The 21,448-nt window shown below is 39.2% G+C and overlaps 1 protein-coding gene across 1 annotated transcript in view; it reads right to left on the reverse strand.

Moving 5' to 3' along the window:
- Nucleotides 1-481: 481 nt before the first annotated feature.
- The window catches only part of TASP1 (taspase 1), a 316,660-nt gene continuing 295,693 nt past the window's right edge, over nucleotides 482-21,448 (reverse strand). The window contains exon 14 of the mRNA XM_036827379.1: nucleotides 482-536. Within this exon, the coding sequence (XP_036683274.1) occupies nucleotides 489-536 (48 nt within the window). The 3' untranslated portion in view covers nucleotides 482-488. The remainder of the gene's footprint in view (nucleotides 537-21,448) is intronic.

The raw sequence follows: 21,448 nt of genomic DNA on the forward strand, positions 1-21,448 counted from the left end.
TAGAGCAAAACAACTTTCCAAATTCCCAAGAGAGTTCAGACTTCACTAGCAGAGTTGTGTGTGGTACACTGGCTTTGTGTTTAAGGAGGTGTTTTAACCCTAAAATCATTGGCATCATCCTGTGTTTGCAAACCCTAAGGCAGAACTTAGAGACAGATGGTACCAGTCGGGGCTCAAGGCTGAAAACGAGAACTTAACTCTGTTAATTTAAACAGAATGAAAGCATATTGGACAGATACTACGTAGCTTTAGAAAGATTCAAATGAATAAAACCACATCACATGTTAATGAAGAGGGGTGCTATATCATTTAGGATTAGGTTTAGCTGCATTAGGTTAGAGAGAAACAAGGTAACCATGGCTTAAATAAGATAGAATTTTATTCCTCTCCTGTGAAAAATACATCGGGAGGAAAATAGTCCCAGGTAGGTATGGGGTCCAGGATCCCTCAATTTCACTGTTTTACATTTCTATGCCAGCAGTCTCACTTCATGGTCTAAGATGACGTCCCAAGCTCCAGCCATCACGTCCATATTCCTGCCAGCAAAAAAGAGGAAGAAGTAAAACAGGACTTCCCAGAAGTTGCAGACACCATTTCTCTTTGCATCCCATTGACCAGAACTTAGTCATCCAGCCACACCTAGTTGCAAGAGATGATGGGGAATAAATACCATCTTCATGTGTGGCAGCCATGTGCCCCAGCTAACGCATAGGGATTCTATGATGAATAAAGAAGATGCTGAAGAGAAAATTAGCAGTTTCTGCCACAGGGGCATTAACCATATGAACCCTGAAGGTGACAATTGTAGGTAAAGTGTCCCTCTGCAGCACACCGCCGGGAGCTGGGCTTCTCTCTGGGGAAGTGATGATGGCTGCTTGGATCCAAGGAGAGAAATGCTCTGTTCCAGGAAGTTCCAGAACCCTGGCCCCACAGCACCTAAAGCCTTCAGTAATGTTGCAGCGTAAACGTGATGCTTGTCTCTTGGCCCAGACCTGGTGTCTTGAAGCCTAAGTTAAACACAGGGACCTACCACCTTCCAGTCACCATTCAAACCCCAACACCGAGCCCAGGGCCTGGTTGGCTCTCAAAGAAATGTTTGTGAAGCTGATGAATAAATCGCTACATTCAACTGCCTCCCACATAAAAATGTGACTATTTTTCATGTGTATGTAAATATTTTTAAATATTCTTGAATTCATAAATTCATAACTTTTTTATCCATGTGTGTTTTCTTAGTGAATTTCTAAGTGTGTGTGTGTTGGAGGGTAGGGGGGTGTGGGCAGGCAGCAGAGTCAGATTCTTGGACCTGACTGCCTGAGTTTGAATCCTTAATCTGCTACCCCACTAGCTGTGTGACTTTGAGTAAGATATTTAACTTCTCTGTGCCTTAGTTTCCTAGTTTATCAAATATGATTAGCAAATGGAACTGTTGGCAAATGCTAACAGCAAATGCTCCATCGGGTTGTCATGAAGGTTTAATGAGCTAATATTTATATTATGTAAACTGTGAGTGTGTGTGTGTGTGTGTGTGTCACTTAAAACAGTGATCAGCACAGATGGTTAAGTACAATCAAATATTAAAAGTGCAAATCCTCTTGTGTAAAGTCTCATTTTTTAATGTCATAAAGAGATTCTCCTCTGAGCAAAGCTAAAAAGCTGTGATCCAGCCTAGAAGATTTTCAACCTGGTAGCTTTTAGGTTCAAGCATTTCTTAAAATTGCCCGACTCCTAAGAGCAATTTACTTCATCATCATCGAAGATGGTTTCTGTTGCATCTCCTGGGTGACCAGCTCTAGGTTAAAGAGTCACAGAGAAGACACTCTCCTCCACACCCCTCACAGCCTGCTGTCTTGGCTGATGAACCCAGTGCAGGGACTGATGGTATTTCTCTCTCCAAACCCTCCACCTGCCAACTCACTCTCTCCATAGCATACCAGCAGCTGACCATGTTGCACACAGAGATCAATTCCCTTTGATGCCCAGGACCAGACGAGGTCCATATGAGGCTCTCGAACAAAGCTTTTGCTTTGTTTCTAGACAACTTAAGAAGAATTAAAGGAGAAGAAGTGCTCTATTTTCTCAGCCTCCTTTTCCTGCTCAAACAGAAAGAAAAACCCAAGACCCAGGAAGGAACCCACTGAGACAGAGAGAGACATACTTTGAGAAAGAGACAGGAGCCTAGGACAAGGAATGGCTGCAGACTTTAGATTACTGCCTAAAAGATGATGGGGGTGGGGCTGGAGACGTGATCTTTATCTAATCAGACAGTCTACCCAGGAAGTCCCTGAGATCAAAGCCAGGGGGCTTTTTATTTAGCCCTGTGTCAACTTAAAAACAGTTCTGGCAAAGCCACAGATCTGGACAAGCTCACACCTCTCCCTACCCCCACCGCCCTGACCTGTCTCTCCACATCTGAACCCTCTTAACATTCCATTTGGAATAAAACCCTGGGATGAAAAGAGTCCCCGGGATTACTGTAGGAAGAGACAACATTTGATAAAGCCAGGGCAGAAAACGCTTAGCGAAGCCACAGTCCTTCCTGGCTCCTCGGAACAACTAGGTGTACACTCTGGGAAAAGGCGGTACCATTTCATTTCTCTGCATAGATTCCCTGCCACCCACCATCAAAGTCCTGAAAGGTACATAGCCACTTGTCACAAGCATTTTCCCCAACCTGCCAGGCGTTGTGTCAGGACAACTCTGAGGAAAAGCAGCACTAAGGGGGAGCAATCGGACTGTGACATGGGAAGCACAGCTATGGTCCCCAAATCTTCCTTGGTCAAAAGGAGGAGGGGATGGGCATGGTCGAGGGGAGGTGTATTCACATAAAGCAGGAGACACACTAAGACTTGCCTGCTGAAAATGTAGGTGCTGAGGAGACTGGGGACTGGTCCAAAGGGAATGGGGTCACTTCTCAGAAATACAGTGGCTCAAACAGGACAGGAAAGTTGGAATCACACTACAAAGGTAGAAAGAGCTTATTGTTCTTATACATGCTGTGGACTGCTCCTAAAGTTGATTATTAAAATAAATATTTTAGAAGAGAATTTAACATTCATCTTGAGAGAAAACCTTGTTCTTCAACCACAGTAGCATGAAATGGAGGCTTCCTCATAAAAGAATGGAAAAACCTTTTTCTGTCCCCTCCTCTGGACAAAATTTATTTTTTAATAGCCAAATTGATGAGAAATGCATTATTTCTTGTGAGCCTTTCTGGGTTTCTATGTGGTCAGTTCATCACTTTTAGGATAAGTTTTTCTCTAAGAAATGTTTTCTGTTTCTTCCTTCTAATAAGGACAACAATTTGCACTGAAGAGGAATTATCGTTTTAAGCTAAGAAACATGTGAAGTAATTGACTGATGTTCTGTAGGAAAACAGTGCAACTTTCAGGCACCATCTCTGGGATCTGGCTGTGAAATCAGCTTTAAAATCACTCCCCAAAGCTTGTGTAACACTTTACAAAGCATGTCCCCATGGGCTGTCTCTGACTTCCACGGCCCCAACTCACAGGTAAGGAGATGAAAGGTGAGAGCGATTAAGTGACTGGATTAAAAATACACTGGGCATTGTAGGGATCAATTGCCTCGCTCTCTGTGAAATGTAAGTAAATGTGAGGTATGTTTGCAAAATATAACTTCTAACTTCAGGACTTATGAAGACTTAAAATGATGGGCAGGACCCAAAGGTGTGCAAAGAGGGTCTTGTCTACATTTTTTGCAGGAGCATTGGATTTAGACTTACATCCTCAGTTCTCTCTGAAGACTAGTGTGTTTTCATCATGACTGGATGAGAGCCTTTTGGAAGAAAGTAAACTAAGTTTCAATTGGCTTTAATTATGCTCTAATCACAATCATCTATTTCAAATCGTCAGAAAGTGTGAGCTGCCACAAGTAGAAAGGGCTGGATGATGGAGGTCAAAGAGATATCTACAAAATGTCTTTCCATTTTCTTCAATTTTCCAGGCACTGATCTCTTGGCTGGTGCCAAGTCAGGTGGTGGAAATAGCATCCAACACCTCTGCAGAAGACACCTCCTAAACACATATATACATATGTTAGATAATAGACAATTTAAAGCCGGAAGCACCCTTAGAAATCACCTAGTTTAAATTTCCTGTTTTCCAGATGAGAAAACTAAAGCACAAGGGCAGGGGGTGGCAAAGGGTCCTGTTCATGGAGCTGAAGAAAACGTCAGGACTCCTAGCTCTGATGATCACAGTTAACACCATTTGGTCAGATGATACTTTGTTTTTTTCTGCTGCTTCTTCTCTTGGTGGTCAGCTATTTCTTTCTTGCTACTCCAAATAAATAAATCGGAATGTTTCTCTTTGTTTTATACCAGGGTTCCAGCCTGAGAGCGGCTAGAGGCAAGGAACAGAGAGACACTCCATCTAAGTGACCACCAGGGGGTGCGCACAGGACAGCCCGGCCACTGGGGGGTGACCCTAGAGAGTCTCCCTTCTCATGGGAAACACATGTGATACCACAACTGAGACTATTATCTTTTGTTCTTAGCGAGGGGTTAGAGGTCTCAGGTCCCTTCTGAAAAGCAAGGTTGCACATCTGTACTGGGAACGCAAATCTGCAACATATGTAAACCTTGTGCTTGGGGTTTAGAGCTCTTGTTTGCTTGCTTGCTCTTCTGATATCTGTCTCCATAAATAAAATGGGGAGAAACCTGTCACTTTGATTCCCAAACAAGACAGAAGAGAGCTGTGATTAGATGCTATGAGAGGGCTCATAGGTCTGCTATGGGAAAAGGGATGGGGTGGGAGGGCTCCAATGGAATTCACCGCTCCCCAAGCTGTTTCCTGAAATAGTCATCTTGTTGTCCCCAGAGACATGTCGGTGGACAAAACCCCTCTGCTGCCATAAGAGGACAAAACTCCCTCCAGGAGAAGCCAGATCCAAAATAATCATCCCTTCAATGAATCCCACCTGCATCAAAACACTGAAGTGTGGTTAATATGTATTTATTCATAATTCATTTGATGAACTGAGAATTTGGGCATGATTTTTCTCCTACCTGCCATGAGCTACTCATAGAGCTGCTTATTAAAAGAAGTTTTTAAAAGACAAGTATTTAACATTCACCTTCAAAGAAAACCCAGCAGTTTGAAATGCAGGCTTCTTTATGGATAAAAGTTTCATCAACCCCACAAAAACTCTCTTAACACCTGTTGTGGCCACTTCCTCCACCCCCACCCTACCAGCCCCTGGCAACCACTGATCACTATAGTTTTGTCTTTTTGAAGTGTCTTGTAAATAGAAACACAAAGCATGATACCTTTTGCAACTGGCTTCTTTCATTGGGCATAATGCTTTGAGATTCCTCCGAGTTGTTTTGTGTGTGTGTAAGTGTGTCATTCTTTTATATTGTTGAGTAGTATTCCATTGCATGAATATGTCACAGTTTATCCATCATCCATTAAAAGACATTTAAGTTATTTTTGGTTTTTGGAAATTATGAAAAAAACTGCTATAAACAATTATGTACAGTTTTTTGTGGGCACATAAGATTTCCTTTCTCAACACCCTCTTGCGAGAGCACCGGAACCACAACTAACTGCTGGGCAATCATCGACAGGAAGACACTGGAACTCACCAAAAAAGATAACCCACATCCAAAGACAAAGGAGAAGCCACAGTGAGATGATAGGGGGGGGCACAATCACAATAAAATCAAATCCCATAACTACTGGGTGGATGACTCACAAACTGGAGAACACTTATACCACAGAAGTCCGCCCACTGGAGTGAAGGTTCTGAACCCCACATCAGGCTTCCCAACCTGGGGATCCAGTAACGGGAGTAGGAATTCCTAGAGAATCAGATTTTGAAGGCTAGCAGGATTTGATTGCAGGACTTTGACAGGACTGGGGGAAACACAGACTCCACTCCAGCAGGACACACACAAAGAAGTGTGTGCATCGGGACCCAGGGGAAGGAGCAGTGACCCCATAGGAGACTGAAGCAGACCTACCTGCTAGTGTTGGAGGGTCTCCTGCAGAGGCAGGGGATGGCTGTGTCTCACGATGAGGACAAGGACACTGGCAGCAGAAGTTCTGGGAAGTACTCCTTGGCATGAGCCCTCCCAGAGTCCGCCATTAGCCCCACCAAAGAGCCCATGTAGGCTCCAAGGTTGGGTTGCCTCAGGCCAAACAACCAACAGGGAGGGAACCCAACCCCACCTATCAGCAGACAAGCCAATTAAAGTTTTACTGAGTTCTGACCACCAGAGCAACAGCCAGCTCTACCCACCACCAGTCCCTCCCATGAGGAAATTTGCACAAGCCACTTAGATAGCCTCATCCACCAGAGGGCAGACAGCAGAAGCAAGAAGAACTACAATCCTGCAGCCTGTGGAACAAAAAACACATTCACAGAAACATAGACAATATGAAAAGGCAGAGGGCTATGTACCAGATGAAGGAACAAGATAAAACCCCAGAAAAACAACTAAAGGAAGTGGAGAGAGGCAACCATACAGAAAAAGAATTCAGAGTAATGACAGTGAAGATGATCCAGGACCTCGGAAAAAGAATGGAGGCAAATATTGAGAAGATACAAGAAATGTTTAACAAAGATCTAGAAGAATTAAAGAACAAACAAACAGAGATGAAAAATACAATAACTGAAACGAAAACTACACTAGAAGGAATCAATAGCAGAATAACTGAGGCAGAAGGACGGATAAGTGACCTGGAAGACAGAATGGTGGAATTCACTGCTGCAGAACAGAATAAAGAAAAAAGAATGAAAAGAAATGAAGACAGCCTAAGAAACCTCTGGGACAACATTAAATGCAACAACATTCGCATTATAGGCGTCCCAGAAGGAGAAAAAAGAGAGAAAGGACCTGAGAAAATATTTGAAGAGATTACAGTTGAAAACTTCCCTAACATGGGAAAGAAAACACCACCCAAGTCCAGGAAGCACAGAGAGTCCCAGGCAGGATAAACCCAAGGAGAAACATGCCAAGACACATAGTAATCAAATTGACGAAAACTAAAGACAAAGAAAAATTATTGAAAGCAACAAGGGAAAAATGACAAATAACATACAAGGGAACTCCCGTAAGGTTAACAGCTGATTTCTCAGCAGAAACTCTACAAGCCAGAAGGGAGTGGCATGATATATTTAAAGTGATGAAAGGGAAGAACCTACAACCAAGATTACTCTAACCGGCAAGGATCTCATTCAGATTCGATGGAGAAATCAAAAGCTTTACAGACAAGCAAAAGCTAAGAGAATTCAGCACCACCAAACCAGCTATAGAACAAATGTGAAAGGAACTTCTTTAAGTGGGACACACAAGAGAAGAAAAGGACCTACAAAAACAACCCATAACAATTAAGAAAATGGTAATAGGAACATACATATTGATAATTACCTTAAACGTGAATGGATTAAATGCTCCAAGCAAAAGACACAGGCTCACTGAATGGATACAAAAACAAGACCCATCTATATGCTGTCTACAAGAGACCCACTTCAGACCTATGGACACATACAGACTGAAAGTGAGGGGATAGAAAAATATTCCATGTAAATGGAAATCAAAAGAAAGCTAGAGTAGCAATACTCATATCAGATAAAATTGACTTTAAAATAGAGAATGTTACAAGAGACAAGGAAGGACACTACATAATGATCAAGGGATCAATCCAAGAAGAACATATAACAATTATAAATATATATGCACCCAACATAGGAGCACCTCAATACATAAGGCAACTGCTAACAGCTATAAAAGAGGAAATCGACAGTAACACAATAATAATTGGGGACTTTAACATCTCATTTACACCAATGGACACATCATCCAAACAGAAAATTAATAAGGAAACACAAGCTTTAAATGACACATTAGACCAGATAGATTTAATTGATATTTATAGGACATTCCATCCAAAAACAGCACATTACACTTTCTTCTCAAGTGCGCACAAAACATTCTCCAGGATAGATAACATCTTGGGTCACAAATCAAGCCTCCGTTAATTTAAGAAAACTGAAATCATATCAAGCATCCTTTTCTGACCACAATGCTATGAGATTAGAAATCAATTACAGGGAAAAAAACGTAAAAAAACACAAACACATGGAGGCTGAACAATACGTTACTAAAGAACCAAGAGATCACTGAAGAAATCAAAGAGGAAATCAAAAAAATACCTAGACACAAATGACAATGAAAACACGACAATCCAAAAACCTATGGGATGCAGCAAAAGCAGTTCTAAGAGGGAAGTTTATAGCAATACAAGCCTACCTCAAGAGACAAGAAAAATCTCAAATAAACAATCTGACCTTACACCTAAAGGAACTAGAGAAAGAAGAACAAACAAAACCCAAAGTTAGCGGAAGGAAAGAAATCATAAAAATCAGAGCAGAAATAAATGAAATACAAACAAAGAAAACAATAAGAAAGATCAATAAAACAAAAAGCTGGTTCTTTGAGAAGATAAACAAAATTGATAAACCATTAGCCAGCCTCATCAAGAAAAAGAGGGAGAGGTCTCAAATCAATAAAATTAGAAATGAAAAAGAAGTTACAACAGACACCGCAGAAATACAAAACATCCTAAGAGACTACTACAAGCAACTCTATGCCAATAAAATGGACAATCTGGAAGAAATGGACAAATTCTTAGAAAGGTATAACCTCCAAGACTGAACCAGGAAGAAATAGAAAATATGAACAGACTAATCACAAGTAATGAAATTGAAATTGTGATTGAAAATATTCCAGCAAACAAAAGTCCAGGACCAGATGGCATGACAGGTGAATTCTATCAAACATTTAGAGAAGAGCTAACACCCATCCTTCTCAAACTCTTCCAAAAAATTACAGAGGAAGGAACACTCCCAAACTCATTCGATGAGGCCACCATCACCCTGATACCAAAACCATACAAAGATACTACAAAAAAAGAAAATTACAGACCAATATCACTGATGAATATAGATGCAAAAATCTGCAACAAAATACTAGCAAACAGAATGCAACAACACATTAAAAGGATCATGGACCATGATCGAGTGGGATTTATCCCAGAGGTGCAAGGATCCTTCAATATACACAAATCAATCAATGTGATACACCATATTAACAAGTTGAAGACGAAGAAACATATGATCATCAAAATAGATGCAGAAAAAGCTTTTGACAAAATTCAACACCCATTTATGATAAAAACTCTCCAGAGTGTGGGCATAGAGGGAAACTACCTCAACATAATAAAGTCCATATATGACAAACCCACAGCAAACATCATTCTCAATGGTGAAAAACTGAAAGCATTTCCTCTAAGATCAGGAACAAGACAAGGATGTCCACTGTCGCCATTATTATTCAACATAGTTTTGGAAGTCCTACCCATGGCAATCAGAGAAGAAAAAGAAATAAAAGGAATACAAATTGGAAAAGAAGAAGTAAAACTGTCACTGTTTGCAGATGACATGATACTATACATAGAGAATCCTAAAGATGCCACCAGAAAACTACTAGAACTAATCAATGGATTTGGTAAGGTTGCAGGATACAAAATTAACGCACAGAAATCTCTTGCATTCCTATACACTAATGATGAAAAATCTGAAAGAGAAATTAAGGAAACACTCCCATTTACCAATGCAACAAAAAGAATAAAATACCTAGGAATAAACCTACCTAGGGAGACAAAAGACCTGTATGCAGAACACCATAACACACTGATGAAAGAAATTAAAGATGACATAAACAGATGGAGAGATATACCACGTTCTTGGATTGGAAGAATCAATATTGTGAAAATGACTATACTACCCAAAGCAATCTACAGATTCAATGCAATCTGTATCAAATTACCAGTGGCATTTTTTTACAGAACTAGAAAAAAAAATCTTAAAATTTGTATGGAGACACAAAAGACCCTGAATAGCCAAAGCGGTCTTTAGGGAAGAAAGACGGAGCTGGAGGAATCAGACTCCCTGACTTCAGACTATACTACAAAACTACAGTAATCAAGACAATATAGTACTGGCACAAAAACAGAAATATAGATCAATGGAACAAGATAGAAAGCCCAGAGATAAACCCATACACCTCTGGTCAAGTAATCTATGACAAAGGAGGCAAGGATATACAATGGAGAAAAAACAGTCTCTTCAATAAGTGGTGCTGGGAAAACTGGACAGCTACATGTAAAAGAATGAAATTAGAGCCCTCCCTAACACCATACACAAAAATAAACTCAAAATGGATTAGAGACCTAAATGTAAGACCAGACACTATAAAACTCTTAGAGGAAAACATAGGAAGAACACTCTTTGACATAAATCACAGCAAGATCTTTTTTGATCCACCTCCTAGAGTAATGGAAATAAAAACAAAAATAAACAAATGGGACCTAATGAAACAAAAGTTTTTGCACAGCAAAGGAAACTACAAACAAGACGAAAAGACAACACTCAGAATGGGAGAAAATATTTGCAAACGAATCAACAAAGGATTAATCTCCAAAATATATAAACAGCTCATGCAGCTCAATATTCAAAAAACAAACAACCCAATCCAAAAATGGGCAGAAGATCTAAATAGACATTTCTCCAAAGAAGACATACAGATGGCCAAGAAGCACATGAAAAGCTGCTCAACATCACTAATTATTAGGCAAATGCAAATCAAAACTACAATGAGGTATCACCTCACACCAGTTAGAATGGGCATCATCAGAAAATCTACAAACAACAAATGCTGGAGAGGGTGTGGAGAAAAGGGAACCCTCTTGCACTATTGGTGGGAATGTAAATTGATACAGCCACTATGGAGAACAGTATGGAGGTCCCTTAAAAAACTAAAAATAGAAATACCATATGACCCAGCCATCCCACTACTGGGCATATACCCAGAGAAAACCATAATTCAAAAAGACACATGCACCCCAATGTTCAGTGCAGCACTATTTACAATAGCCAGGTCATGGAAGCAACCTAAATGCCCATCGACAGATGAATGGCTAAAGAAGATGTGGTACATATATACAATGGAATATTACTCAGCCATAAAAAAGGAATGAAATTGAGTCATTTGTAGAGACGTGGATGGATCTAGAGACTGTCATACAGAGTGAAATAAGTCAGAAAGAGAAAAACAAATATCGTATATTAACGCATACATGTGGAACCTAGAAAAATGGTACAGATGTACTGGTTTGCAAGACAGAAATAGAGACACAGATGTAGAGAACAAACTTATGGACACCAAGGGGGGAAAGTGGTGGGGGCTGGGTGGTGTGATGAATTGGGAGATTGGGATTGACATGTATACACTAATATGTATAAAATGGATAACTAATAAGAACCTGCTGTATAAAAAAATAAATTAAAATTCAAAAAAATAAAAAGATTTCATTTCTCTGGGGTAAATATCTAGTAGTCAGATAGCTGGGTTATACGGGAGTCTATGTTTGACATTTTAGAAACTAACAAATGATTTTCTAGACTGACTGTACCATTTTGCATCCCCACCAGCAATATATGAGCATTCCCCTTGCCATCCATCCTTGTCAATGCTTGATGTTGTCAGTAGTTTTTATTTTAGCCATTTTAATAGGTATATATAGTACCTCATTATGTTCTTAGTTTGAATTTCCTTAATAGTTAATGATGTTGAACATCTTTCATGTGTTTATTTGCCTCCCATATAACTTCTTTAATGGAATGTCTTTGCAAGTCTTTTGCCTATCTTTAAATAGGGTTTTTTGTTTCTGTTGAATTTTGAGAGTTCTTAATATACTCCAGATACAAGTTGTTTTTCAGATGTGTGATTTTCACATATTTTCTCTCAGAATGTAGTTTTTCTTTTAATTTTCTTAAGAGTATATTTTGCAAAGCAAAAGTTATTAATTTTGATGAATTCTAATTTGTCAATTTTTTTTAATCTATTGAGATTTTTGTGTCATGTCTAAGATGTCTTTGTCAAAACCCAGGTCAGGAAGATTTTCTCTTTTGTTTTCTTTAAAATTTGGATATGGTTTTGCATTTTATATTTAGAGCTATGATTCATTTTGAGTCAACTTTTTTATAAAGTGTAAGTTTTAGGTTAAGGCTCCCATTTTTGCATAGGATATTCAATTTTTCCAACATCATTTGTTGAAAAAACTATCCTTTCTCCCTTTAATTATCTTTACACCTTTGTCAAAAATCAGTTGATTTTACTTGTGTGGGTCTTTTTCCAAGTGCTCTATTCTGCTTTGTTGATCTTATAGATCACTACGGTCTTGATTATTGTAGCTTTAAGGTAAATCATTAAATCAGGTTGAGTTCACCAACTTTATTCTTTTTCTCAGAATTTTTTTTGGCTATTCTAATTCCTCTAGTTTTCCATATAAATTGTAGAATCAGCTTGTCCTTATCTACAAAAAAATCCTGATGGCATCTTGATTAAAATTGCATTAAATCTATAGGTCAATTTGGGTAGAGGTGACATTTTACTACGTTTAATCTTGCAATCCATGAACATGATATGTCTCTCCGTTTATTTAGGACATGTTTGATTTCTTTCATAATATTTTGAAGTGTTCAGCATACAGATTCTGCACATTTTTTTAGGTTTATAAGTTAAGCATTTCTTTTCTTTTTTTTTTTTGAGCTATTGTTTTGAGTAATTGTTATAGGCTGAATTTTGTCTCCCCAACATTCATATGTTCAAGTCCCAACTCACAGTAACTCAGAATGTGACTGTATTTAGAGATAGAGTCTTTAAAGAGGTAATTAAGTTAAAATGAGGTATTTAGGGTGGACCCTAATCCAATAGGACTGGAGATTAGAACACAAACACACACAGAGAACATCATGTGAAGATACACAAGGAGAAGATGACCATCTACAAGCCAAGTGAAAAGCCTCAGAAGAAACCAACACCTTCAAAACCTTGGTCTCAGCCTCCACAACTGTGAGAAAATAAATTTCTGTTGTTTAAGCCACCAAGTCTATGGTACTTTATTATGGCAGCCACGGCAAACTAATACAACCCTTTTTTTTTTTTCAAAGTTCAGTTTCAGTTGTTCATTGCTAGTATATAGAAAAATGATTGGTTGTGTTTACCGTATATTCCATAACCTTGTTAAGCTCACTTCTTAGTCCTATGAGCTTTTTCTTAGAGATACCTCGAGATTTTCTACATAGACAATCATGTTCTCTCAAATAGAGACAGTTTTATTTTTTCCTTTCCAATCTGAATGCCCCTTATTTCTCATTCTTGCTATTGCAACGGCTGGGACTTCCAGGATAATGTAGAAGAGGAATAATATGAGTATATATCTTTGCCTTGTTCCCAATTTTATAGGAAAAATGTTCAGTCTTTATCCATTAAATATGATGTTAGCTGTAGGATTTTGTCAAATATCACTCTCAAGTTGGAGATGTTTGTTTTATTCCTTGTTTGTTAAGACTGTTTATCATGAATGAATGATAAATTTTGTCAGATGCTTTTTCTGTATCTATTGATATGATCGTGTGGTTTTTCTTCTTTCAACTGTTAAAACATTGGATTACATTGATTAATTTTAAATATTGAATCAGCTTTGCATTTGCTAGAAAACCCCAATTAGTTATATACATTGTTAAATTTGATTTTCTAATATTTTTGTAGATCATTGCATCTGTATTCATTAGTGATATTGGTCTGTAGTTTTCATTTCTTCAAATGTCTTTGATTTTGGTATCAGAATAATAATGGCTACATAAAGTGAGGTTAGAAGTGTTGCCTCTTCCTTTGTTTTCTGGAGGAGATTTTATAGAATTAGGATTATGTCTTCTTAAAATAACTAGTAGACTATGCCAGTGAGAAAAATCCAGCCTGGAATTTTCTTTAGTGGAAGCTTTTAAACTATGGGTTCAGTAGATTTACTAGTTATAGGACTATTCAGGCATCTCTTTTATCTTTGGTGAGTTTGGTTGTTTGTGGGTTTTGAGAAATTTCTTCATTTCATGTAGACTGTAGAATTTAAGTGCATTGAGTTGCTTACAGTATTCCCTTATTATCTTTTTCATGTTTGTGGAGTCTGTATTAACCTTTTTTAGTCCTGACATAGGTCATTTCTGTCTTCTCTCTCTTTTCCTTTAACAGTCTTGCTAGAGTTGCTTTATTTTATTGATCTTCTCAAAGAACCAGCTTTTGGTTTAATGAATTTTCTCTCTTGCTTTTCTGTTTTCAGTGTCATTGATTTCTGCTCATATCTATATGATTTCCTTACTTTTGCTGCTTTGAGTTTGTTTTCCTCGCCCTCGTTTCTGCTTTCTTAACCTTGAAGCTTGGATTGATTTGAGACCTCCCTTATTTCCTAGTATAAGCATTTAATGCTTTAAACTTCCCTCTAAAAACTGCTTCATTTGCATTCCACAATTTTGATATGTTGTATTTTCATTTTTGTTATGTTTTATATACATACTAATTCTCTGTTTGTCTCTTCTGTTTCCTTATTCCTCTGTTTCCTCAATCCTCTTTTTCTACTCTCCTGCCTTCTTTTGACTAAACCTTTTCAGTGTTCCAAGACATTTTACCCACATCTCAGACAGACATTCCCAACAAGCCGGTGTCCTCCCGACTCAAAACACAGCCCAAAATAACAAGAACATTCAGGAGTTTCCTGCTTTATGAGAAGCCACCATGCCCACATTTTAAAGCACATATTCCCATAGAAACAGGAGTGATTATTTACATTATCAAAAAAATTATTTTAAGAGTCTGTAGTGGAATATCCAGTCCCCCTGTTCTGATAAAATTGATTCCGTTTTCTGTTGGAGAATCACTTATGCCCGCTCATAGTTCATGTGACTTGGGTTGTATGAACCTACACTTTTTAATTTTTGCTTAAGCCAGTTTGAGGTGAGGGCTTTTTTTTTTTTCTTTTGGTCACTTGCAAAGAGAGAGCCCTGATGACGAATACAAATTCCTGTACATAGGAAACTCCACTGTGCTTTCAAGTTTTGTTTTTTATTTTTACTTTACTCTCACTTCTTTATTGGCTACATTCCATGACACGGGTCTGTGAATTCCACAAGGACCAGGACTGTGGCTCTCTTGTTCACCATACAATGGTTTATGACGAGCACACATTTGTGGAATGAATGAAGGGCCACTGGTCTTCAACTGGAGTTAGTTGGTGTTAGGGTGCAAATGGTTGGTGGACTCCCTGAAGGTAATGAGGCTGGGACACGTTTCCTGACCATGAGTGGGCTGATCTGAGTATAAAGGTAATTCCCCACATTACTTCTTCCCTTGGGCCATGGCCATAACTGTACACTCATTCACTGTGTCCCTAGAGATCACAAAAAATGTTATCCTATCCTGGGCAACTTCTGACAGTATTCTTTGTAGTTCTTGAGATAGAGCTCACTTACTTCAAAATTGCATTAGCCTGTGATTTTGTGGGTCAAAGTCCATACTTGGATACAGGGCTGACTACGTAATTTGGGGAGCCTGGTGCAAAATGAAAATGTAGGGTCTTTGTTCAAAAAGCAGGAAAAAAGTGCCATTAAAGCTACTAAGCTATAAAGTGTTTCCCTCTCTTCCACAATAATTCTTGACTTGTCATGGTGTTTTTTATTTGCTGTTTAATGTTATTCAAAGTAAAGAAAAATTAAATTGAAATTTTAAGTCATTAGCATGAATTTCACCATTCATCTTTACATTGCACACCACCAGTTTTAAGTACAAATATAAGTGCACTTAACCTGTGTGAAGAATCACCAAAATTACACATTTTGCATTTCATAACTCGTACATGTGTATATATTTCATTCTTATCAGAACAGTGGAAATGCTGCAAAAACTAACTCAAACGTTTAATTTCACTTCTTCATATACTCACATTCTACCTACAGTCTCTGTTTGGGGCTTACTGATGAGTTAGGAAGGACAAGAGGAAAAGGAGCTATACATTGTCCAACCTTTCCCTTCCCTTTCATGTCACTTTCAGCATATGCAGTTGGCTAATAGAGGATGTGATAAGATTTCTTGATCATGCATGTTTCTTACAATGCCATTTTCTTCTTTATGCATTCTAAGCAGCTTCTGGTTTGAACAGCAAGTGTAGCCTCCCAGGTGTCGGTGCTCTGACTTGCTTTGTATGTTGTAGACATGCATGCTTCCAGTCTAGCTGAACTCCCATGCATCATGGACCCACCAGAGTTCTGTGGTCCTGGGCCATCACAAACACTCTATGGGAATGAACAGGAGACCCACATGTTGTACACACCTCTTCTGCTCACGTACATGCTCCATTACCCTGCCAGACTTCACTTACATGGGTTAAAAGATAAAATTATTAAGAATGTCAAGATAGCAACAACAGAGCATTCAACCAAGCATGGGGCCCTTCGAAGCCCAAACCCGTGCAGCTGCCCGAGTCACACACCCATGAAGCTAGCCTGGCATGGGTGTTGTAGAAATTGCCAATAAGATGATTCTGCATCTTTTACTTATTTTATTGCCCTACTCACACTTGACCTCCTGGGAAATCTGCAGAATTCAGTGTGACATTTTGAGATCATTAACTGCTTGACAGGGGAGGAGAGAGAAATTTAAAGCAAATGTGTCAGGAGTCACACCTAATCAAAGATCAATCCAAAACCAAGATAAAAGCACCTTGGAAATTACAACATGAGTCAATAGCAATATAGGGTTTGATCCCAAACATTTTGGGGACAGGTCAGTTATGTCAAGGAGCACATAGCTGCTCTCCAAAACATCTTGAAATGAAAATATTCATTTTTTCCACCTGCTACAACCCCTTTACCCTGCCTCTTTTCGAAAAGAAATAGTTGATGTTCCATATGTAAGCTATAACGTTCAAACTTAAACAGCTTGGTGATATAACTGGATTGTAGTCCACGTGGAAAACAGTACCTCATTGTTCTATCAACAAGAAATAAATCTTATGATATATTAAAGGTAATATACCTTTTATACATTATACAAATATATTTCTTGTGTCATTTTTATTTTTGAAATCTTTTAAAAGAGTATTCAGATTCTATTTGACCTTTCCTAGAGGACTAAAGATTGTCATGTCAAACATCAGTTATCATACTTTCAATTGGATTCAACAAACATTTATTCAGGAGCATTTATAGACAAGGCATTATGCCAAGACTAATGGCTGTCTTAGTCAGTCTGGGTTGCTCTAACAAATATACCACAGACTGGGTGACTTATAAACAACAGAAATTTATTTCTCACGGTTCTGGAGGCTGGAAGTCCGAGGGTGCCAGCGGGTTTTGGTGAGGTTTTTGGTGAGGGCCTTCTTCCTGGTTTGCAGACAGTCAACTTCTCCTTGTATCTTCACATGGTGGAAAGAGGACGAGCTAGCTCACCAGCCTCTTCTTATAAGTGCACTAACCCCGTTGATTAGGGCTCCACCCTCATGACATCATTACTTCCCATAGGCCCCACCTCCAAATATCATCACATTGGAGTTAGAGTTTCAACCTATGAAATTTGGGGGGATACAGTCAGTTCATTGCAATGGCCTTGCTATTTTGTTTTTATGATCCAATTGGAGAGGTAAGGCAGATGCATAAGTTTAAAATTCCTCTCAAAACACAGCAAGTGCTATTACATAAATCTAAACAAGTACCATGGGGACACAGAAGGAGAGGGAGAGAACATTATGGGATTCAAAAGTGTCTTGAAGGATGACTTGTGATAGCAAGAAAGGGTGTGCCATACAGGAATTTCACAGGTAGGAAATGGAAATTCCCGAGTGTGAAATAGAGCAGGGTGTTTTGTTGGAACCTCGGGTCATATGTTTGGCAATATATGAAACAGTGAGAGAATATTAAACATATCTACATATAATGGGGAGCCATAGAAGGTTTTGTCATAGAAGGATGGCCTCAGGGTTACACTTTAGTGCAGCTATGCCTTTTGAAATGTGTAAGACTGTTTGTACTTATAAAAACTGTTGTACTACTACGTGTTATTTTAACTTGTTATTATAAGTTTTCTGTCACTTTTTGGTCTGCCAGCTATTCTCGATACTATCAGGATATATGACTGATAGTACATTCAGATCTAACTTTCTATTATAATTCTGTTTCTAGTCTACTAAAAGCTAAATAGCCAAGATTATTAGAATTGTATTTAAATAAGCATAAACAGACTATGAGTAATTGACTGAAATTAAATATTTCTCCAGATTGTTTATTATTTCACTTGGTAAACAGCAAGGATTCGCCTTTTAATGCATGGGTTTCAATTCCAACAAAGATTTCTAAAGGAAATGCTTGATTGAAAATAGTGGAATAGAAAATGACTATCTTTTCTTCCTACCCAAATCTTATTAAAATGACAGCCAAGGAATTTTAAAAAACAAATTACTCAACAAGTTTAAAAAAAAGGAGAGACAATTTGTTATAAATGCTTTCAACAAATTTTTGGAAGGTGAGAAATGGATGGAGGAATGGTAATTACCTTGGCAGAAAGAAGAAAAGAGAAAGCCAATTGCTTGCAGACAAGTGGGAACAGAGCTGCTTCACCCTGAAGAAACTCTGAGTGGCTCAGGGTTTATAAGCAATGAAAATTCTAAAAGGAAGGCGAGAATAAAGCCCAATGTGGAAAAGGGCATTTGTTGGAAGTCTGCCCATAGCGTGGTTGAGCCCATAACGTCTCCTCTCCCATCGTGTGCATCCATGCAAGTATGCTTTCTTTGCTTCGGGGCAGAAAGTTGGAGATTTATTCTTCAAAGTAGCTGGACTTGGCCAGCAGGCCCCGAGAAATGCAGAGATGAAGTAAGGGTAAAGTAAAAGTCTGTGTGGGGGGGCTTCCCTGGTGGCACAGTGGTTGAGAGTCTGCCTGCCGGTGCGGGGGACGCGGGTTCGAGCCCTGGTCTGGGAAGATCCCACATGCCACGGAGCAACTGGGCCCGTGAGCCACAATTACTGAGACTGCGCGTCTGGAGCCTGTGCTCCGCAAAGAGAGAGGCCGCGACGGTGAGAGGCCCGCGCACCGCGATGGGGAGTGGCCCCCGCTTGCCACAACTGGAGAGGGCCCTCGCACAGGGACGAAGACCCAACACAGCCAAAAATAAATAAATAAATAAATAAATTTATTAAAAAAAAAAAAAAAAAGTCTGTGTGGCATACTGTGGATGCCCCAACCCCCCTTCCCCACCTGGCTTCCAGAGCTCCTATTACCCATGCAGGCACACACACACACACACACACACACACACACACACACACACATATGCAGGAGATACAAGTTACTCTCTAAACAGCCCAGAGAAATGTCCTACAGATGATGACATTTGGGAATTCTTCAATGAACCAGTGATTCACATCCTGATCATCTTATGGTAAACTTTACCCATATGGTAAAGTTTACCCTATGGGTAAAGTTTCCCCATCCATGGTCTCAGTGCCACCAATCATCGTGCCTCACTTCTGAATACAGACTGAGCAGTATTCTTCCTCCTGACACCAAATACCTGGTGTCTTTTCCAACACCGTTTCTCCAACTCTCTGACATCGACTGGGTGTCCAATAACTCAATTCAGTTCTGGCACCATCTACCTGGAGTTAAGGTCCAATCCCACAAGTTAAAAGGTTCAGTCCCACAAGACCGCCCCACTGTAGATGCCAATCACAAGTCTCAGGCCACCCGTACTTTTGACTGACCAGCTATAAATTGGGTGTTCTCACAATCACCTCCTCTGGTTTGATCATTTGCTGGAGCGACTCACAAAACACAGGACAGCACTTTACTTACTATTAGTGCTTTGCTATAGAGGATACAACTCAGCACAGCCAAATGAAAGAGATGCTCAGGGTAAAGTATGGGGAGAAGGTCACAGAGTTCCCATGCCCTCTGTGGGCACACCACCCTCCTAGCACCTTCATGTGTTCACCTACCCAGAAGCTCTCTGAATCCTGTGGTTTAGGGGGTTTTACGGAATTTTCATCACATAGACATGATTGGTTAAATCATTGGCCATTGGTGATTGAACTTGATCCCCAGCCCCTCTCCCTTCCCCAGAGATCAGAGGGTGAAGCTAAGAGTCCCAACCCTCTAACCATGGCTTGATCCTCCTGGGGACCAGCTACTATTCTGAAGCTACCTAAGATACCTCATTTCAAAGAGGAAAAGAAATGCAACAGAATTAATGTAGGAACAAATAAAAAATTGAAAATATTAATATTCTCAAATAGAAAAGAAAAGAAAGATTTCATCCAAAAAGAGCAGGTTGCTATGAAAAATAAACAATTAAAGCAAAAAATAAGCCCTTGAAAATAAAAAAAAAGTTTGCAGACATTTTTTAAACTTCATAGAAAGTTGACAACGTTGAGGAAAATTCCCAGAGAGAAGAGAATTCCCAAAAGTCAAGGAAATAGAAACTAAGAAAAGAAAGGAAAGCAAATTAGAGGATTAACCCAACATCCACCAATAGGAGTTGCAAAAAGAATGGAAGAAAAGAGAGAAGAGAAAATTATCAAAGAAACAGTACAAGTTCCCAAAACAGAAAGACATAGGTTTCTACTGAAAGGGTTCTCTGAAGATTCTAGACAATAAAGGATGAAAATTTTACACCAAGGTGCACAAGTGGAAAATGTCTGAATAGTAGGGTGAAAAGCTTCCAGGACTAAAAACAGATTATATAGAAAAGAATGGCAATCAAACAGTCATTATTTAAGAAGGGTCCAGATGGACATTGAGTTATGTCATGGCTTTTGCAATCCTGAGAAAGAATGAGTTTCAACCAGGACCGGTTTCACGTATGTGCTACCCGGGAAGTCACACAGGGCTCTGAACTCAGAAGGGCACCTCACACTGGGGTCTAATGTTGTGGATTTTAGATCTTAATAATTTTAGATCTTAATAATTTTTTAGATCTGAATAATTTTATCTTTGAATTTGTCTTTTCTGAGTCTGATAGGACAGTGGTGCATGTCTCCTGGCACCTCCTCACTTCCCTGATGTGGTTCCTTACTATCTGTTCCCTGACCCCTGCCAAGAGATTACTACACTCACCCCACAAGTATCCCCATGCCTGAGAGAGTGTGACTTTAAAACAGCAAAGAAAAAAAACACCATGAGAGGTTGAGAGAAAAAGGCCACAAAAGAAAGGAAAAAGCTTTTTTCCTGCTTTTTGGGGGAAAAAAAAGGGCCTCACATTTTCATTTTGCACTGGGCCCCATAATTATGTAGCCAGTCCTGGTTTCAATTTAGCGACTGCTTGAGAAGCAAGAATTTTTTTGTACCTCAAAAGCTCCACTGTGAATATCACCAAAAGATAAAAAGAGCAGGTACTCCTAACATTGGTTGACTTTATAACGAAGTCAGGATGGTTCCACTGTGGACCGGCATCCTATGTTTGGAAATTCCCGGTATCAATGTGTCTTTTCTGAGCCACACCCTGACTACAGAATTAGGGTGCTGACACTGGGTATGTGATTCAAA

Source organism: Balaenoptera musculus, chromosome 15 (genome assembly GCF_009873245.2).
Source record: "Balaenoptera musculus isolate JJ_BM4_2016_0621 chromosome 15, mBalMus1.pri.v3, whole genome shotgun sequence".
In the NCBI taxonomy this organism is placed as follows: domain Eukaryota; kingdom Metazoa; phylum Chordata; class Mammalia; order Artiodactyla; family Balaenopteridae; genus Balaenoptera; species Balaenoptera musculus.